General features: G+C 44.9%; 1 protein-coding gene across 1 annotated transcript; it reads left to right on the top strand.

Annotated features, from left to right (window-relative positions):
* The first annotated feature begins 118 nt into the window (after positions 1-118).
* Positions 119-15,787, top strand: Es2 (ess-2 splicing factor homolog). Its single transcript, XM_089573896.1, has 7 exons — positions 119-348; positions 905-1,067; positions 3,888-3,986; positions 7,074-7,412; positions 7,874-8,122; positions 8,372-8,597; positions 12,390-15,787. Exons 1-7 carry the CDS (start codon positions 205-207, stop codon positions 12,724-12,726), a joined length of 1,557 nt encoding a protein of 518 aa, XP_089430022.1. The 5' UTR covers positions 119-204; the 3' UTR covers positions 12,727-15,787.
* Positions 15,788-15,942: the final 155 nt, after the last annotated feature.

The raw sequence follows: 15,942 nt of genomic DNA, 5'->3' as shown, positions 1-15,942 counted from the left end.
TAATTTAGTTACTAAAATTAAGAATAAAACCACTTATTATAACTTTTATTATTGCTTGTTTACATCTAATAATTGAAAGTCAACAAGCACGGTGTGACGTAAGGCCATAGGCATCAATTCTGCCAAAAATGGCGTACGTGTGTGCGGTTTGTGCGGTGTTGTTTCGTTGTGGTTTCTGACGTCGTTTTTGTGTCGTTGAACAGCATGTGTGAAGAATCGCTGAAAGGAAGTAGTTCAATGAGCGTCGAAGTGTTCAAGCCGAATAAAGCTGTCGCACTGGTGCGATCGAATGCCGACCCCTCTAAGACCCGGGCGGTGAAAGTCTTGGACGAGGATGCTTACACTGCCGTGAGTTGTTCTCTCCAACATTGCGCTAAATGACAGCATACGAAGCCGAACCGTATTTCACCTAAGAAAACATATTCTGATCTCATTCTTGAACTCGTTTTGGTTGTCGTCATTGTAGGTTAACTGAGCCATGGTTACGCGCTGGTGTTGAAGCACATAATGCTATTAACTGTTAACTGATTAGACCATACTGCTGTCACTTCGGTGGCATGCTTGCTGAGTAATATAGTTTCTCATTGAGCTACGCCAGGGTAACCTCATCTTTCAGTGGTTATGGCTGTCGGCTGCTGACCCGAAAGACGCGGGTTCGATCCCGGCCGCGGCGGTCGAATTTCGATGGGGGCGAAATTCTAGAGGCCCGTGTACTGTGCGATGTCAGAGCTAGTTAAAGAACCCCAGGTGTGCGAAATTTCCGGAGCCCTTCACTAAAGCGTCCCTTATAGCGGGAGTCGTTTAGGGACGTTAAACCCCTATAAACCTAATCTTCCAGGTTAGCGATCGCGTAGCAAGAATACTGTGCCTATGTGCGACCTTTTGATCGCCGTTTATTTTTCAGGAGATCGGCAAGATCATCGAAAGGGACTTCTTTCCCGACGTGCCCAAGCTTCGAGCACAGAATGAGTACCTGGACGCTCTTGAAGCCAACAATATAACCAAGTTAAGGGAGCTACAAGAGAAGTATCAGCACCGTGGAAGCGCCCGCAGCCTACTTCGTTCAAGTAAGTTACCGTACCCTCACCTGGATCGCAGTCGAGTCATCGTCCTTAACTTCATCTTCGATTGGATACGCACATGGTGTGTACGGGCTCACCTGTAACGCAGTCACTTTACTGCACGGCTATTGTTTTTGTGCGGCTAGAGTTCCAACCAGACGGAACAACACCTGCTGCTGGAGTTCTGTGTCCAAGCATAACAGAAACCACTCAGTTACGTCCATACGAAACAGTGGCTCTCTTAAGTTACTTGTTACCTAATAACAACGAACCAAAGCTGACAAAATAAAACCTCTCAGCAGCAAATATTTCCATGTTTTGTGATGAAATGCACTGGTACAGGTGTCCACAAAAGTTTTTGGTACATGGAAATTACAAAGACAGCTTAATTTCTTGACAATCTGATCATGCAGACGCAAACTGAAGAGTGTGGTTTGCACTGCCCTGAACGATCCGCACTGTGCATGCTTCAATGTCTGGCTGTGCCAGAAATCAAGCTAGTGACGAAATTCAGGTTTTTCATGTTTTTGGTGTTCCAAAAAGTATTGTGGGCACCTCTATGTCTGGATGGAACTCTAACAGCAGAGATGTTGTTCTGTCTGGGTGGAACGCTAGGCATTCTAAAAAAAAACGAAAAAAAAAACTGCTCTTGGAGTTATGTGCAAAAAAAAAAAAAAAAACTACCAGTTGAATTCTGTGACAGTGAAGCTAACCTAACTAGCCAAACCTGACTGCTTTAGATGCAAAGGGTATCAAAACAAACCATGCAGAAGTATACCATTGTACATGATGTGATGTTATGTATTCAAAATCAAATCAAATCAAATTGGTGCTAGTCTGATCAGAACCCTATAGGGAATTTGACATCAGGGTACAGTTTTCTAGAAGGCTTCCAGGACACTTTAACCAGGGTTTGGTCCAAAAACGAAAGAAGGGTTTCTTTAAAACAGCGCAAAAGACAAGGACACAGATAGAAAAGACACACACAGCACTGCCTTTGTCTTTTCTATCTGTGCCCTTGTCTTTTGCGCTGTTTTAAGGAATCATGATTCACCAACTAGCCTGCACATCTACCCTTGAAAGAAGGGTGTGGTATGGACAGAAGTGGAAATGCCAGTAAATGTTGCATTTGGACGGAACTCTAGCAGCAGTCACATCGTTCCATCTGGATGAAACGCTAGACACTCCGTCAACTAAGACAGTCGCCTTCAGTGGCAAATGTTCGGCATGTTTGCGATGGTTCATGACTGGTACTACAGTACAAAAAAAAAAGGGAAAAATAAGGCGTGTAAGAAAGGCACACACTACAATACCTGCGTGTAGGAAGGCAGCTGCACCAGACAAGCGCACAAGAATTTTCGTGCCTTGAGAGAATGAGGCGAAAGAAGAAAAGGTAATCGCTTGCAACAAATGTGACACCAGACATGCCAAGTCATTTGTGGCCTGCTAGCAAAATGTGGTGTGCAAGACTTCTGCAACATGCAGTACTGTGCACTTCGATGAAACAGGACGTATCAGCACACACCTTGCAAAGAACTGCAAAGTGTTAAAAATGGCACATGCACACACCTAGCATGTCATGTGCGTCAACACCACGAGCGAGATAAATCCTGCATAGCCTGCCTGCAGCAAAGTTCTGCAATCTTTGCACTTCACGATTAGAGGACTCAAGAAATAGAATCTTACCATATTGCCAAGACAGACAACTCTAAAAAGTAATTCCTAAAGTGCAAGGATTCACATATTGTGTTGCTTCTATATATGAATGGCAATTAGAAGTACAGAAAGGTGGGCAAGTGGGTTATTACTATCCATGGTAAAACAGCGCGGAAAAAACACGGTGGGTGGTATGTTGGCCAGACTGGGAGATGTCTTAACGAACGCCTGAGGGAGCACCATAATTCTTTGGACAAGGCAGCCGGTTCGAATTTGGCGCTTCACTGCAGGCAACCTGAGCACACGTGCGCCCCATTGCTTCATCAGACATCCGTCATCATCAAACATAAGGATCAGATAGTAAGGGAAATAGTAGAGGCATATCACATTGACAAAGGGGGTACAGCATGCATTAGTAAGCCCTCATTATCACTGGCTAACCGCGAAATCACCTTTTTGGAGCATGCATTTGTAGATATGTAGATTTAATATTTTCAGTGATGATGCAGTGTTTTTTGTTCTGTTTAGTGTTTGGCGGGAATGCTATATATGTACACATGTGCGCAATAAATCGTCAGTTGAAAGTCAGTGCTCGTGTTGTCGTGTTTGTTCTGTCCTCGTGTTTTTTCCGCGCTGTTTTACCATCCATTTTTACCATGGATGAATGGCAAGGTAGATCTGCTGTGCATTAAGCACCATGTTTCTTGTAAGCATAATCTTCACCGTTGCTTGTAAAGCATTATTTGTTCATCGATATTACAATTTGAAGCCTTAAAGGAGTATAGACACCAAATTTTTGCTTGCATATTTTATACTTTCAAAGTGGCCTCATACCTTAAGTTAGTGAATGTATGTCATGTCAGTTTTTACTCACCTAATCATTTTTATGTGAGTGTAACCATATTCTTTCTCTGAGCAAAGATATGTAGTATTACTTATGCATAGGGCTGAAAGAAGTCACTCAACACACCCCAGTGCCAAACACACATCTTGAAATGATTTTTATTGCACTTTGATGAGTTTTTTCTACTCTATGTGTTTTCGGAGCCATGTCGCAAAACATCTGTGCCATGTCTTTTTCTGAGAGGTTTTGCTGCGCATTGTTTTTTTTTCATAGATGCGATATGCGAAATATTTGACCCCACTCCCCTTCTTCTTTTTTTTCTGTAGTACAAACACCCTCTACATTTGAGACACCATCCGTGGAGCCCATTGCGACGCCAGCACCGTCCGAACCTGGCCATACCTCTGACAAGCAAGGCTCTCCAGGTACATAGACCCATCCTGTAATGAGGCACTTTGCCTACCATTTCCTTCTTGCAACACTTTGCGTTTTACTTTTCAGTTGTTTTGTGTAATGTCATTGTTTAATTTTTGACTTTTTATCAGATTTCCTTGCAGACTCCTTTGCATTACAACCAGTTTGTTCCTGCTCTTATGACTTGTTATGTCTTGTCACGTTGATTAAAATTGAAGGTTTCACCTGGTGCCTTCATTTTCAGCTTGGGATTTTTATTAGAGTGCAGCAAGGGAAACGGCAGTTTGCATCAGTTAAGCCACTTGTGTCCTGACTGCCATAAGGCAGCTAGCAGTAGTGTGTGAGCAAGTGAGCAGAGTAAATTAGTGAACCTCAGAACCTGATATTGTGCACGGTGTTGTCGTCACTGCTGCCCCCTTTCAAGGGATGATGATGGTGAAGTAATTAGAGCTTGTCAACAAAAAAATCCTATAATCTTCACTCATCACAGAGGTAGACAAATGTGATGCAGCTGTTTGCTGTCGTTGATGCTTTCTGCGTCATTTGCTTCCCACAGTCAGGGTTACTGTGATGCGCATCATATACAGCCGACGATGCCCATGCTAGCCTCTTTTCTGTGAGCACACAACTGGGGCTTGGCATCAGCAGGTTGTGGGGTTGAAAATCGGGGAGATAAATCCGTTCTCCCCGTTTTACCGCGGCTGACACAGTTCAAAGCCACGCGGACCCCACCCCGTGGTCGCGAGCGCTACCGAGCGCATGCCGACCACGGCGGGCCGTGCTCTGCGGGAACAAAGGAACGACACACTGGCTGACACAAACAAGGCATTTATTGCTATAACAACAATAACGCCAGCTAGCAACAAAATACACTGAGGAATCGAGGAAGTCCGACTCACCAGCACGGTTACGAGTGAACGTTCGCCCACGGTAGGGCAGGGGGAAAACTCCGATGTCGGACGGGACGGGCTTGGCAGGAGTAAATTCCGACCAAGAGGCGCCCGTCGACGAAGAGCGGAGCCGCCAGCAAAACGTCTGCGAGCTTCCCGGTCCCAGGGAGAAGAGAGCCAGCCATCCCTCGCGCGCGCGCAGCAAAACGCCATCCGTGGCGCTGGTGTCGCTGCGACGCGAGCGCCCTCCCCTGTTAGTTAAAAGTAACCGAACCGAGAGGAGTGCTTTTCGGGGGGAGCTAACAACAGTGGGGTGTGCAATGCGGGAAAGCGAACGCAGCTCAGCAGGTTTAGGAAGTTCTGCATTTTGCTTCGACGCAGCTTCCAGATTTTTTAAACTTCCTACTTGGAACATTGTAGACGATGAGTGCATTGCATTTTCCAGTGAAGGATAAGGACAGGGATAGAAAAAAAACTTGTGTGTTTTTTTTCCACGTGGAAAATGCTCCGATTACCTAACAGGAGATTGCAGGAGCTGTCTTCATTTACGGTGTACTGTTGAACCCAGATACATTGGAACTCGATGGGAATTGCGGAATGGTTCGATACATCAGTAGTTAGATATACAAAAAATTGTAATAGGTAAGCATGTCTATGACCAAGAACCAAAAAATACATTGTACCTGCACTAGTGACTCATTCCTCGCAGCGCCGTGACACCTGCCAGCATGCTGCAGCACACCTTACAGTAGGTGTTGCTAGGTCATACCTGCCTCGCATCGTAGCCGCTGCGCACAGTGCTTTAGGCCTGTCCACTGCCTATCATAAGATGTCTAATCCTGTTAGCAGTACACTATAAATAGAATAACTGCTCATTAATAGTAAGGTACAATTGGTTTCCGCAATGAAGGAGGTCACCCAAGGAGTGCTGCTAGGCATTAATTAGATGGCTTCACCTCATGACAATGGTGTAGCGTGGAAAATGAGTTCAAGAGACCGAAGGCTACCCTCAGGTACACCCCATGTTCACTTCTTCACACAGTTTCATAGTGCTAGCGTTGCCAGCAGGTGCCCACAGTTGCGCAGCTGTGAGCCATCTCTGTGCTGTGCCATCGAATAGTGTCATTAGGAGAAGCGCCACTTGTGGCAGCGCGGCACAGTTCAATATATCGAATGACCCGCAGAATTACAGCTTGACATGGAGCGTGACTTTCTTTTCTTTTACACAGGCTTTTCAAGGTGAAAATTTCTTTGCTCAGTATAGCCAATAATTGAAATCGGGCTCAACTGCACTACCCGAGCTGCGACTCTGTTTACCCTTAAAGGAAGTCCCCAGTATAGCCATTGCCATAAAGAAGAAAGCATTGCATTCAACAGAACTTGTATATAGAAAGCTAGGTCATGGTCATACTTTAAAAGGCATTTGTACAAATATGGCAAGTTCGACAATGGAAAGTATTCATACTCATCGCACGAAGAACAAGCGTTGTGCTCTTACTTTTCTGTGAGTCTCTGCCACTCTTGTCTTGTACTTCCATTTTTTCCTCTCCATGCCGTATCTGTGCACTTGTTAGGCCAAGTCTTTTTCTTTTTCATTTCACAATACATGCTTGAAGAAAGGTATGTGGCCAATGTATTGAGGCCAGACACACGTGTGGAACTGAAATTTGGAGGCTAAGTGTAAAGCTGGGACCGACAGTGCAGCAAGATATGAAAGGTGTAACAGGGGTAATAGTGGCAGGCTTAACAGTGGTATATAAAGAGCATGAATCAGAGAATAGATGCAGTTTGATGGTACTCTAGCTGGGTTTCGACTGGAATGTAATGTTCGGAGTGGATACCTGGTTGTCTACTAGGACGACAGAGTTGATTCCATGGGAAGAGAAGCAGGTGGAGCATGAATCAGAGAATAGATGCAGTCTGATGGTACTCGAGCTGGTTTGAACTGGAATGTGATGTTTGAAGTGGATACATGGTGGTGTACCGGAACGACAGAGTTGATTTCATGGAAGTAGAAGCAGGTAGAGCAATGAAACTAGACCAAGAAATCTGCAGAAATATGTTGGCGGCAGCTAGTGCATTATAGATGGCTAGAGATTACTGCGGGAGGGAGGTTTTTGTTTTGCGAGGGACTTCGCTCATCATAGCGATTGGAACAGTTTTGAGTGTCATTCGCTTGATCTCCTCCATCTTTCGTTCTGTCCACAGCGGGCATCACGCCCGATGACCCAGAAGGCAGTTCGTCCCAGACCAGCCAGCTTTCGTTGGACACATTCCTGCACAAACACACCAGTGAGGACAATGCCTCCTTTGAAGTGATGGTCGCTGAGGCCGAACGGCGCCACCGTGAGAAGCATGCCTGGATGTACCGGGATGAGAAGGCCGAGGGAGCTCCTCTGGACGCCATGCTGGAGGGCCCAGCACCGAAGCCTGCTCTGGAGGGGCCGCCATCTGTCGAGGGCAGTGGCGGAGCACGGGACGGGGAGAGCAAGCCGCCTGTCACGTGGCGCTACACCAACCAGAATTCACTCATGTATATACCACAAGGTAGGTTGTGACTGCATTGTGTTTCTGCATTTTCAGTGTAATCATTTCATATTAGCAATTTGGTAACGGTTTGGCTTGTGGGCCTCTAAAATGACAGACCACAGTCATGGAAGGTATTTGTACTGGCCACATAGTTTATACTTCTTTGCTCTGTACTAGTGAGTGTCTTCTATGACCGTCACATTGCTTCTGCATTTCTGAAACACAAACAGGGGCTCAGAAGTGGTAATGATTCAGTTTTTGTGGACATGCAGTGTTTCACTATAGAAGCAGTTTGAGCTGGCAGGTTACGCGTGTCTTCATTAAGAACAAGACAAGCCTTGTCCAATGTTTCATTTCATCACACATTGTCTCTTTTTATGCTGTTCGTACCCTCGGAGACAAATGACGTGAGCAAGCAAAGTGGTTGCCCATCATTTTGCGAGACTAAACTCTGAAACGCATCACCAACTCTCAAACAGGGGCACCGCTGACACCGGAGGAGATTCGTGAGCGCGGCCCACGACGGACCATTGTGCACACCCACACGAGGCTCGAGCAGTCACCCTTTGACGAGAATGCCAACAAAGCTGCGCTGGCTCAGGCGGCCGATGCCCAAGCCAAAGCCCTCGAAGGAAAGTTGGGTGTGGATGGCCGCGAACTCCAGCCAGGGGCAGGCTCGCCGAAAGTAGGAGGCTACGGCTTTGTGGCCACTCCGTCACCTGCACCAGGCAAGTCTTTGTCTGGTGCTTGCGCTGTGGTTTCTTCTATCACTGCTCTCATGCTCATGCTCAGCAGTGAAATTCACTGCTTCGTTTGGGGCAAGCGATTTTATTTGTCCTGTGATCTAGTTGTGGGTGAACCAGTGTTGTGCCTCTTGAGAGTTCTTGGCACTCTCTGTGTAGATTGTTCTGTGGGCAGATTAGAAGCTGAGAAAAGAGGGGAAAAGAATAGTGAAAACGCCTTGGCGTTATTTGCAGGTGTTGGGGAGACCCCGCTGCTAACATGGGGTGAGATTGAAGGCACGCCCTTTCTGCTGGATGGCAGCGACACGCCGTTACCACGCAACCCTGGAGGACCCCAGTTTCGAATACCAGAGCCTCGCTCTCGGGAGAGGCTGGCCCTTTCCTTGGCAGATGGTGCAGCCCGGCGCAGTGCGGCTCGAAAGAGTGCTGCCCTCGATCGTGCACGCTCTTCCTTGCTCAGGTAAGGCCGCTCTGCACATCCCATTGGAAGATTGCTGACATCACCTTCGGGATTGCCTTTTCTCTTTTTGCATATGTGTTTATTTTTACTTTCACAAGTACTATCTGCCACAGTACTGAATGTTAGCAGTGCCACAAAACCATTCCAAAGGACTGATTCTGCCATTATATTGAGCATTAACTTGATTTTGGGGAAAAAAAGTTTTACTTGACATTGCATGGACATCCCGACAGAGTTAGCAGTCATGTGACATTCCTTTGGTAAGATATCCAGAAAGTGGCTCAGCCGCCAAGAGTGGAGTTGCCGTTGTGTGAGTGTCTTTCGTCCGTGTTTTCCTGATGGCTTCTTCTTCTACTAACCGCACAGTGGTGTGCTTATTCCGAGAGTTGCATCGACCACTGCTTTTTTTTTTATTTCTGTTTTCGTGCCACCTCCTCTACCTGGGTTCCATTGCTTTGCAGCATACACCACACTTTTGCTCCTTAAGCTTGACCATGTACTATCGCGCTCAATATGAGTTGCAACGCGCGGTCATCGACCGGGGTTCGTTCCGTGGTGTGCCTCCTCCAAACAGTCGCTCGGAATTCTGGGAGAAACTTTTTCCTGAGCGGGGGTTCTGTTGTTTCCTGGAACAGCAGTTTCTCCCAGAATTCCGAGCGACTGTTTGGAGGAGGCACACCACGGAACGAACCCCGGTCGATGACCGCGCGTTGCAACTCATATTGAGCGCGATAGTACTCACCGTGCTATGATCAACCGCATCTTTCTGAGGTGGCATTTTGGAATGCAGAAAAGAGCTGCAGCAAAGGTTGCAGAAAAGGAGTTACCTCTGTGATCAGTTGTGAACTTGGTGCATTAGACTGTCTGACAGTGACTCATGGTCTACAGTCTCAAAACCATACACTTTTCAGGTTGTGTTCTGTTAGCAGCACTCAAATGGGTTATGAAACAGGTTGGTGCAGCAGTAACAGCTCTGGCCGTAGACTTACTGCCCAATTTTTGGCCTTGAGGGGAATCCCTAAGGTGTCTGAAAAGTTAGGTGATTTGTCAGAGGTCACTGTATTAAGGCGGAAGCCTTTAATGCCTCATCGTTGTAAGCAGGAGTTGTCGACAGAAATGTCACATTTTTCAGTTGGTACAAATGTTCGTGACGTCACAGTGCGCGAATTTCAAACGGGGCCAATTGTACTTTGGCTAGTATCCATGCAACCAATTAAGGGGGGACATGGGTCTTGAAACATTTTTTTTTATTTACAGACCAAATGCAATGAAACTGCACAGACTTATTCAGGTTTTTCTGCCGATTTCAATTATGCAATTTGTTTATTTCTAGGCCAATTAGTTCCTGAGATATTAATATATATCATGTCATTGTCTGCTTAAACAATAGAAAAAAAATGGGCCACCAGAAATTTATTTTTAATATGCGAGTAGATACTACAATGTGTGAGGAATGCAACGCTGGAAGCAGTTTTCAGTTTTCTGTCCGTGTGGACAAATGGGCTTAATAGTTAGTTTCATGTGTGTCATGTGTTTTCTGGCAGTGTATGTCTGGTTAACTCACTTGAAAACTAACTATTAAGCCCATTTGACCACACGGACAAAAAACTGACAACTGCTTCCAGCATTGCATTCCTCACACAATGTAGTATCTACCCACATATTAAAATTAAATTCCTGGTGGCCCATTTTTTTTCTATTGTTTGAGCACACAATGGCATGATATATATTAATATCTCAGGAACTAATTGGCCTAGAAATAAACAAATTGCATATTTGAAATCGGCAGAAAAAACTGAATAAGTCTTTGCAGTTTTATTGCATTTGGTCTTTAAATAAAAAAAAATGTTCTAAGACCCATGTCCCCCCTTAAAGGGATGGTATACTGATGCTCCACGTGTGACTGAGTTTAGTTAATTAGTTAATTAACCAACTAGCCTAGTTAACCTTTCTCCTCAGTCCAGATAAATAAAACCGAGTAGGTAATTGGTCGAGTTGGGGAATCGAACCTGGGTCTCCGAAGTGCGAGACGAGCATGCAACAACTCCACCATGCCAGCTCGATGATCAGGAATGAACAAAGGCGCGTCTAGTGAATAGGCTGTCTTCGTTCACTCCCATCTTGCTCCCTTCCCCTTACGGCGAGGTTCAGGTGTCCATGGAGATATGCCAGACAGATACATTTCCTTTCCTCAAAAAGCAATTTACTGACGAGCAAGGCGCACAGCCGAACGGGCGATGGCGTTCTGTGGATTCCCTGGCAGCGTTGCATGACGCTGTAGCGTTCCACTCTTAGAGGCGAAGCTTAGCATCTTAACCACACATCAGTGACACAAGCAGCAACACCGCGTTTAAGGCTTCTGCCTCACCGCACTTTGGGTCAACAAAGTTCCCCCCTGAATTTTTTCTCCTCCTAATTGCCAAGTTGCTGAAGCAAGTGGAAGGCCATCTTTGCTTTCTTTAAAACAGCCAGACATTTCTTTCAAGTCATGATGTTATCTTGGTAATTGCGACTGTAGCCATTTACCGTATAAACTCCTGTAAGGGCTGCACTAAAAAAAAAAATTTGGGGTGTTAATTTGAAGGTGCGTCTCATACACGAATTAACAAAAAAAATGTGGAACCGTAATTTTTTCTCAATTATCTAGTCCATTACGAGGTGCGGATAATACATGGGTGGGGCCTTTACAGGAGATTATACGGTAGCATTCCTGTGTAATATTGATGCCTTTATCATTGTGCTGAGCTCTTTGACTGTACCATTTTTCTAAACTCTGCTTCAAAATCGTGCTGTTTCCTGTGCCCACTTTACTGAGGTTAAACGGACTCTGAATACAAATAATTGGCCTGTATAAATAGAGTACCACATTCTAGTAGAAAAGAGACCACTCTCACCAAATGCAGATCCTTTATAAGCTAGAAAATACCAAAAAGCGAAATATAGGTGTCACCACCACTGGCCAATTTCACAAGTAAAATCTGTGCGTTGACACTGGTTTTGGGACACGGATCCCAGAGGATAAGGTACCCCTCCATTCACTTCAAAATAATTGCAACTCATTCTTTTCGATAAGGATGTAGCAACTTTGAATCGACTGGCAGGACGATTTTTAAATCCAGTTTTCCCGGCGCTAGGTGTGTCTTTTGCTGCCGGCCAAATGTCAAAGTAGCCAGTAAATAGCCAGAGAACCACTTTCTACTGTGAACAGTGATTGGACGAAATTGTCCTCAGTGTGCCTTTGAGGTTGCTTCTGGATTTGGTCGCCATGGAGACAGGAAGTGTGGGGTGTTTAAACAGGTTAGTGTTGCTGGTCTAAAAAAAGAGGTTACAAACTATGGAATTTCACAAAATACATTGCATTTATTATTTATTACTGCTTCTTGCATATGCTAATGTAAGTTGGAGTGTAAATAGAATTAAATTTGTGAGACCTACAATTTAGCGCTCAGTTTTCAGCCGAAATGGCACTGCAAGCGGCTGAAGTAATCCAGATGCGGCCAGCCCCCTATTTTAAAGCTCTCGCTAGTATGTACCGAAATGCACGTTAAAGAACCCCAGGTGGTCGAAATTTCCGGAGCCCTTCTCTGCGGCGTCCCTCATAGCCTGAGTCGCTTTGGGACATTAAACCCCCATAAGCCAGCCATAAGTATGTACCGAAAGGGATTGATACATAGCATAAATAAGGCACCTTTGAGCTTCATTCCCCTTATCTAAAGCTCTCTATTACCAAACGGTTCTGATCGTTGTGGTCCTGTTCAGGGCTTGAAATTTATGTGCTGTTGTTCGGTGCAGCCCAAGGCTGAGTCCATCGCCCAAGTCTCCTCTGGCACGCCTCGGCACCATGTCACCAGCGGCACGCCACCTGGCCTCAGCCAAGCTGGGCATCTCCAAGGGTGTGGACCTGGCTCTGAGGGCCAGCTACACGCCCGGACACACGCCCACTGCCTCCACTCCGGGCAGCACACCGGGCAGGCTGGGTGCCACCCCGTCTCCTCTTGTGCCATCACCCATGTCTCGAAAAGAAGCCTCTCGACGAGAGCCATACTTGGCCGGCAGTGAAGCTTCATCGCTCACTGACAACCTGCTAAAGCTGCCCCTCAAGCGGAAGGCAGCTGCAGACTTTTTCTGAGCCAGAGTGAAGAAGCATGCCTTTTTCAAGGCACTGCTTTGATGTGACTTCTGTGCTGTGCAAATGAAGAGAGGACTAATTTGGTGTGGACGAACGGAGCTTCTGCCCTCTGTTATTCATTGTACATACCATGTATTCCTCCGTGCATTGTCTTTGTATCTGCCATTTGCCAAATACTTCAGAATTACCTGCAAGCTTGGCTCCAAAAGTTTATGGGAGAGCCATGTGTAGCATCTAATTTTTTTGTGACATAGGCATGTAACCTGGAATTGAAAAGTGCACTGCGATAATCTCGCACTAAATCCGTTGGCTAAATTTTCTGGCTGTTGGGAAAGTTTCTTGGTGGCTTATGTGTACACTTTTGCAGCTATCTACTCATGGCCATGGACTTGCTGCTCTGGAACTCCGTTGCAGCTCACAGTCGTGTTCAGTGTGTCTTGTTGAGACATCCTGGTTTACTGCTCAAAGCCATCTTTCTGATCTGTGACATTTATAAGCTGTGGCTGATAATTGAGGCCACAAACAGTGTTATGCGTTAAAATGCAACACTTTTAATTCCTGTCACTCTGATTTGTAAGTGGGTAAAGGATGCCACCCTGTGCCTTGAGGCAAGTTTTTATAGCGTGATATTTCACACATGCTGCAGGTTGAATGTGGTGTGCTTTTCAGCTCAGAGCTTCCGTATTTCTTATTGGAATGCTGTTTGACAGCCTTTGAAGGATTCCCTTCTTTGTTATTTTGAGATAAGCCTGATGTCAGTAGACATTTGTAACGTGTGACACTGTGTGCTCTGAGGTAGTGCTTGTCAATGCCACTTCAGAATTTCTGGTTTTCTTTTTTTAGTTCTAAAATAGAGGTTGGCGCATAAAATGGCACATAAAATTCCAATTTGTTTGTTGTGTGGTTGTATCATTACAAAACATAAACGATTTTCTGTTTTGGTCAAAAGTGTAAAGACATAGTACTTCATGAAAGTAGGCTTCATTTCGTGTTTTACTTCTGTGTACACTTTTCCGTCTGTCTTCACCTTTCAATGAAGTATTGCTTGCCTGTTACCTGCATGTCAGTATCAAGTTCAAACTGCATGAAAAAAATGGGCAAAATAAGGTTACATAGACAAGTGCAGGCTTTCATATTTATTCCAAAAGGGCAGACAAGGTGAAGTAATAACATTTTCGAGACATACTGTGCAAGCAACAAGTCCTATAAATTCACCTTCTGGACTCCTGAGGTAAAAATGAAATTTAAAGTCGATGCTTAACTCTGTTATATACGTATATGTGTCTTTCTTTCACCTGAAATTTTTTCTGCGCTGTTTGAATTCAGTATTGAAATCAGCCAAAGTGGTGTGGGTAGTCTTGTTCGAACAGCTTGTCACAAGTTCATAGCCTGACAAATTTAGCATTTCTGGCAACACTGCCAATTCACTTTGTGCCTCAGGGTTCATCATTTGATACATAAACAAACTAGTGTGAACAACTTGGGGTGCGAGTTTCTCTTCATTTTAGAGCTGAAGTCGGTCACCTGTCGCACTGAATTTTGTCCCCAGGAATCAGGAAGGTACTAATGAATGTGGCAATTTATCTGGCAACCGTCATGCAGTTCTAGGAACCTGAGACATTTTATGAAATGATGTTCGTTTCCTTGCCTCAAATGAAGTGACTGTGAAATGGTGCTTTCAGTCTTGAAAGCAGACTGGACTGAGCAAAATTCGAAAGCCAGCAGCATATTGGGACATGCTGTCGCATGCACTTGACTGAGCTGGTTGAAGAACACAGTAGCATTCTCAGACGCGCTGTAGGAAAGTGTGCTTATCTGCTTGTTTACTTGGCTTGTGATAAGCAGTTCTACCGTTGCACCCTGGACATCCTCTGTGATGTTGGAAGGAAGATTGAGGTGCATACACTTGGCTTCCCCCACCGTGCAATGTTCTAAAGAAAAGAAAATGGTTGTTTCCATTACAGGAGTTCTTTTGCATAACATCCGCTTGCATTTTGTTTCCCTATCCTTTACTTAAAAGAAAACGCAGTATATGGAGTTCAATATCTTAATGCTGTGCACGAGGCACAAGATTTCCTGTAGTGAAGGGCTGTGATTTAATTTTGGCTAGGGGGCAAAGCAGCACAACTAACAACGACGACAAAAATAAAGACAACACTTGAGCATGTGTTGTCTTTATTTCTGTCGTCCTTGTTTGTTGCACTGCTTTGCTCATTCTTAATCAGTCAACTAGCCCAAATTGCATCTCTACATAATTTCGACTGCTGTGGGTTCTTAATCATTTTCTGACATCACACAGCGCTGCTATTTGCATCCATCAAAATGTATCCGGGATTCGATGCCGCAACCTTGGGCTTAGCAGCTGAATGCCATAGCCACTGAGCCATTTGATTAATTCTGTTCTGTAAGTAACATCAGATTTTAGTGCAATATATGCAGTGTAAGGCAATTCACATAGCCCTTACTGCTGAGAATAATTAAATCATGGTTTTTTGTGCAAGGTGACCTGCTTTTATGCTTTTTAGGAGCAGCTGGCAGTGCCAGCTGCTCCTAAAAAGCACAGGCTTTGTACAGGCTTTCAGCTTGCATAAACTGGTTGAATACGCGATTACATAAATCTACATGCATGCATGTATGTCGTCAAATGGCTAATAAAAAAAGATGTAATATATCTGTACATAGCCATCAGATCTCATTAAAACTTGTATAGTTGGCACTGAAGTGTGACTCCAGTATGTCATCTGACCACATGTTGTCCTATGACGTAAGAGAGGTGACATAACGCGATTGGGTAGAAAATATTTTGCAGAATGTTTAGCAGTCTGAGGGTAATGCATGCATTATTTAGTGTGAACTTTATGTCTCACGAAAGCTCTGGTATTTCTGTAATAATTTTCCCCAGCGTGTTTACATTTTTTTATTCAGTGGGCGCTAGCGATTGCACAAATTAAAGGAGTGCATTTTTTTGCATTTTTCTACAGTGCACACATGAAAGCGAGTGCAGTGCATGACTGCTTCGATCGTTTTATATGCTAATAAATTTATTACGACCTTATCCAAATTACTCCCTTCTTGCTCCGCGGAGTTTATTATCAGCACCTGTTGGAGAAGCCCGCAGGTATTCTTAACCTACCCCGTATTCTGGGCTCGAGGAATTCTGGAGAGCACTGTAGCACTGTAGTGCCGGTGCTACCCGTTTCTTTTGCTGCGTCCCAG

This window comes from Amblyomma mixtum, chromosome 2 (assembly GCF_055824585.1).
Source record: "Amblyomma mixtum isolate Tamu chromosome 2, ASM5582458v1, whole genome shotgun sequence".
NCBI lineage: Eukaryota > Metazoa > Arthropoda > Arachnida > Ixodida > Ixodidae > Amblyomma > Amblyomma mixtum.
Note: the sequence above shows the minus strand (reverse complement) of the source record. Positions and strands in the feature narration are given on the sequence as shown.